This window comes from Sinocyclocheilus anshuiensis, unplaced genomic scaffold (assembly GCF_001515605.1).
Source record: "Sinocyclocheilus anshuiensis isolate Anshui unplaced genomic scaffold, SAMN03320099.WGS_v1.1 scaffold195, whole genome shotgun sequence".
NCBI lineage: Eukaryota > Metazoa > Chordata > Actinopteri > Cypriniformes > Cyprinidae > Sinocyclocheilus > Sinocyclocheilus anshuiensis.
Window position 1 is genome coordinate 1,469,144 of NW_015548236.1, and position 5,460 is coordinate 1,474,603.

Sequence of the window (5,460 nt, forward strand, 5' to 3'; positions counted from 1 at the left end):
TTCACTAAAATGATTTTAGCAAATCGCTACAATATAAAAAAGAGTGAAAAATTTAAGGGGGTCTGAATACTTTCCGTACCCACTGTAGCTTCACTGATTATAACGGGAGTGTTTTTAAAGAGCATATACTACTCGCACTAGACTGAAGTCAGTTATGATGTTCTTTGGTAATGCAAATCCTCTTTGCTCGTTTCTGTTTGAATATCTGAGGAAATGTAACTGTTTTATTAACTGCTCGTCGTCAAACATTTCAAGAACATTCTTCCTCTCCTGAAAGATTCGCGCACGTTTCTGTCTCCTCAGAGCCATCACAAACCCCTACTGGTGACTCCTAACCATTTGAGAGACCTCTCGAGCTGTCTTAAATAACTGGGAGAGTAAGAGTGATTCTTAGCTTTAAGAAATTTGATAACTTGCTTCTATGCTTAAGTTTGAAAGTAGGAGAAAATTTTATGAATTCAAAGAGCATATACTACTCGCACTAGACTGAAGTCAGTTATGATGTTCTTTGGTAATGCAAATCCTCTTTGCTCGTTTCTGTTTGAATATCTGAGGAAATGTAACTGTTTTATTAACTGCTCGTCGTCAAACATTTCAAGAACATTCTTCCTCTCCTGAAAGATTTGCGCATGTCTCGGTCTCCTCAGCGCCATCACAAGCCCCTACTGGCAACTCCTAACCACTTGAGAGACCTCTCGAGCTGTCTTAAATAAGTGGGAGAGTAAGAGTGATTCTTAGCTTTAAGAAATTTAAAGTTTGAAAGTAGGAGTAAATTTAATAAATTCTCAGCACTTGAGACTAAAAGGGCACTTTGAGAATCTTGATAAATACGGGCCCAGATTTTCCGATTGCCAAAAGTCACAATTTACACGTGTCTCGAAGAAACACGCAAAGCCAAGCATTTCTTACAATATGGCAGGTGACAAGATAAGCATTTTCTTTTGTAATATTCATTCATGTAAGAATCATTAAAGATAATAAGCAAAAGTAAACCACTGTGCTTTGGTAGATGAACCTTGTGTATATCTATAATTTGATAAGATTTAAATACAATGTAATCTACTGTCACTAATACTACAACAATAAGGTACATTTTGGGATGTATTCAGCCTTTTTACAGTGGGTACGGAAAGTATTCAGACCCCCTTAAATTTTTCACTCTTTGTTATATTGCAGCCATTTGCTAAAATCATTTAAGTTAATTTTTTTTCCTCATTAATGTACACACAGCACCCCATATATTAAATATATGAGTGTCACAGCAAAGGGTCTGAATACTTAGGACCATGTGATATTTCAGTTTTTCTTTTTTAATAAATCTGCAAAAATGTCAACGATTCTGTGTTTTTCTGTCAATATGGGGTGCTGTGTGTACATTAATGAGGAAAAAAAATTAACTTAAATGAGTTTAGCAAATGGCTGCAATATAACAAAGAGTGAAAAATTTAAGGGGGTCTGAATACTTTCCGTACCCACTGTATATCTCCAAAATTAGTGAGATTCTCTACTATACACAACAATTCAAAAGTTTTTACTTATATTCAGCAAGGATGCATTAAGTTAATCAAAACTGACAGTAAAACATTTTAAAGAAAAAAAACCTAATAATTTTATAAAAGATATCTATTTCAAAGAATCTGATAATATTAAGCAGCCCAACTGTTTTCAAAATTGATAACTGTTTCTTGAGCACCAAATCAGCGTATTAAAATAGCTTCTGAAGGATCATGTGACACAAAAGACTGAAGTAATGACTGCTGAAAACTCAGCTTTACCATCACAGGAATAAATCACATTTTAAAATATATTAAAATAGAAAACTTATTTTAAATTGCAATAATATATCACAACATTACACAATATTACTTTACTGTAGTTTTGAGCAAATAAATGCAGCCTTGGTGAGCATAAAATATTTTTTACGATTTCTTTTAAAAATCTTACAGACCCTAAACTTTTAAGCGGTAGCATAATTATAGCAGTCATTAGTGTTTGAGATCATGGTAATAGTCTTGAATCTATTCTCACCCTGGAGAGCTCAGATTCTGAGACGGAGCGCTGAGGTGGAGATCGTCGCTGGAAACCAGGACTCTGGTCCTGAAAGCCTTGGCTGTCATCATCCAGTCCATGATCAACAGACACTTCCTCCAGGTGTGAGGTCACATCCTCTGCACACACCTGATGGTCAATCCCATTCTGGGTCAGATTGCAGTGAACAGCTGTGGAAATCAACAAGTCCAGGACTGGTTAGTGACCAATAATGGCCATAAGGTGGAGCCATTGTGTGCAGATGTGAACATACTGTAGATGTAACTGATGACTCTTTCCAGACTACATAGCAAAAAGACATTAAATGACTCCCCAATGAAGGTTTAACACATAATATTGTGAATAAGTTATTGACAGTAATTCAGTTTTACATCTTGCAAAATGTATCTTTAGAGCTGAAGTGTGCAAGAGCACCTCCTTTAACTTTTTTTTTTGTAATATGTAATGCTAAATAAAGTTTTAAATGCCAAAACTGACATTTTGCCGGGTCTCTAAAGAATACAAAGCATTAATTCCAGCATTTAAGGCATGCTTTTTAATAAATACGTTTCACATTGTCCTCTAGATGGCATGAGATGACAAAATTATGGGTCTACCGAGGCCTGATAGACACCACAGCATTTCTATAATGCTGTCTGATTGAAATCAGAAGTCTCATGCACTTTTTAGGACAAACCATAATGTTAATGGACAGAATATCTTGTAACTTTTATTTAAAAAAAAAAAAAAAAACAGGGCTTTTATATTATTATATTATAGAGAACAGAATCATTTGGTTAATGCTTACAGACCATTTTGTGATTATTTTAGGTATAATTTTAATAAAGAAAGAAATAATTCTTTTAAAACTCAGTCTTAAAAGCTTTTGCTTACAAAGCACATTTAAAGCTTTTTCTGTCTGTCGTTGTGACAAACTGCAGAGCGTTAAAGAGTAAAACACTTGAACAAATCCGTCTGTCATGTTATCTGAAGTGAATTGAGGCCAAGCAGATGAGAGCCAGACGAAGCTATTCTGGCAGAAATTACACAAAGCTGAAGACTGAATTTAAAGCCCAAAATAAAACCGAGTGCTGCCTCATAGCATGGAAACATAGGGTGGTTAATGACTAACCACAGATCTCTAAGACAACCATATGTGATTACGTTCAGAGTACATGTGACTAGAAAATCATCACTGAAGCATCATATATGCCAACTGAGTTTAATAGTTAATAATTCAATTTCCATCGCATCTGTTTGCAAACAATAAACAAGCAACTTACAATAGAGCATTTAACAACCACGGGGGAAAATTAGTTTATTCAAGGGATAGCTCAACCAAAAACTTTCATTCTGTCATTGTTTTGCATTGTTTGTGTCTTTTTAAAACATGTATTAATCTTTTCTTCTGCGGAACACAAAAGGAGATGTTCAGCAGAATGTCCATGCTGCTCCTTTCCATACAATGAAAGTAAATGGTGACAACCCTACATTCAGTCTAATCCTGTGATCCTATATAGCTTTAGAAGACTATATTAATATAGTGCATAATTCATAGAACTACTTTTACGATGCTTTATTTGTGCTTTTTGTCATTTTTTGAGCTTGGCAGCCTATCCACCGTCTTTTTATGGACGAGAGCACAAGAGCAGCTTGGACATTCTGTGAAATCTCTTTTGGTGAAAAGAAAGCCAGTCATACAGGTTTGGAATGACATGAAGGTGAGTATATGTTCAGAATTGTAATTTTTGGGTGATCTCTCTCTTTAATTCTACTGGGATGATAAGCTCAACAAGCTCTCAATGCTAACACCAGCCTGTGGCATTGCGTAACAGGTCATCAAATGAATCTAAGCCACGATGACATCTGCTGAATACCATTAGTGAGAGAAGAGAACGACTGATAACTTGAGCAGAACACATTTCTCTGCTATTATTTACTGAGCCCCTGTTGCTGTGAATGCTGGGAATATTCATCCAGTCTGATGTGTCTGTTCCAAAACAGACATAGCCAGTGCATCTACAAGAAAGAAGCAGCCTTGAAACAAAAGCAACTTAGCATGCAAAGCACGAAGCGCTTCCTTCTCTCAGATTCCCTCCCTTTCTCTTTTCTCCATGCTTCGCTCTCCATCTTTCTTAGGTTCCACAAAATTTAAACCATTCGGTCAGGTTGTCTAATGGCCAGGCACTCCACAGGATATATAAATTATACATTTAATTCAATTAAATTCAATTAAATTTTCACTTTATTGTTGGAATTTCTTCCAAAAAATGTCTTGCATCCCATAGTGTTTACTAACATCAATTCACATCAATACACATTACACAATACAATACACACACACACAAAAAAATCCATTCATCTCAAAGACAGAGCATTGCCCTTGATTTGTGTGTTTGGAGGGGTGTACATGTGCCGGAGGGTTATGTTGGGCCTTGAGGTGGGTAGGATGCTTTTTCTGCCTTAGCCTCTAAATATAGATCAGAATGTTCTTCCTCTCTTCTGTACGACATGCACACTGAGAGAAGGAAGCGAGAGATAAGAGGGAGAGATGCTTCACGGTTTAATCCAGCCCTGCTTTCCTCCCCCTCATTTAAAGCACTAGTTCACCCAAAAATGTAAATGCTGTTAATATGTACTCACCCTTATGTCGTTTTTATTTGTATTTTTTAAATGGAATAAGAAAAAAAATGGAGGAATATTCACAACAGCTTAGTGATCATAGAAACTTCATAAGGAAAAAAATTAACCACTGAAAACACTTGTGTGCTTTGGGCCAGTAAGATTTTTTAAAGAAATGAATGATTTTATCTTACAAGGAAGCATTATATTGATCAAAAGTGACAATGACATTTATAATGCTACAAAAAAATTGGTATTTCTAATAAATGCTATTCTCTTGAAATTTCTATTCGTTAAAGAATCCTGAAAAAATGTATAATGGTTTCCACAAAAATATTAATCAGCACTAGACTTGTGCCGGTTTTCGGTAATGCGATATATCACGGTAATGAATATGCAAGATATTGTTATCGTGGGCTCTTCTAAATACCGTGAATAATTATATATTACAAATTATTCAGAATTTTGAATGCATTTTAAGAATACTTTTCCCATCAACTATCAAAATGCACAACACCGCTGTATGCTGCGTGAAAGACGTGTGCGCACTCTGATGTAAATAAGTGGGGACAAGAAGCACATGGCGGAACATGTGAGAGACGCTCTGGATGAAAGCGCACTTTCACTCTCTGACAGTAGATGGCGCTAAACTGCAGAAATAGTAATAATAATAATAATAATAATAATAATAATTCATTTAAATGAAACCCTGTAAACAAAGCAGCTGCTCTACTTTCTGTTTCTGAATTGTGTTTAAATGATTTAAACAGCCATTCAGATTTGTGTATTTGCTATGATGTTCATCACAGC

The 5,460-nt window shown here is 35.5% G+C and overlaps 1 protein-coding gene across 8 annotated transcripts in view; it reads right to left on the reverse strand.

The window, feature by feature from the left end:
* The window catches only part of LOC107654725 (sterile alpha motif domain-containing protein 12-like), a 123,399-nt gene that overhangs the window by 96,788 nt on the left and 21,151 nt on the right, over positions 1-5,460 (reverse strand). For all 8 annotated transcript variants that reach the window (XR_001630363.1, XM_016441935.1, XM_016441936.1 and 5 more), the window contains exon 2: positions 2,029-2,219. Coding sequence is in view for 7 of the 8 variants with exons in the window: in XM_016441935.1 (XP_016297421.1) it covers positions 2,029-2,219 (191 nt within the window). In the remaining variant the exon portion in view is untranslated. The remainder of the gene's footprint in view (positions 1-2,028; positions 2,220-5,460) is intronic.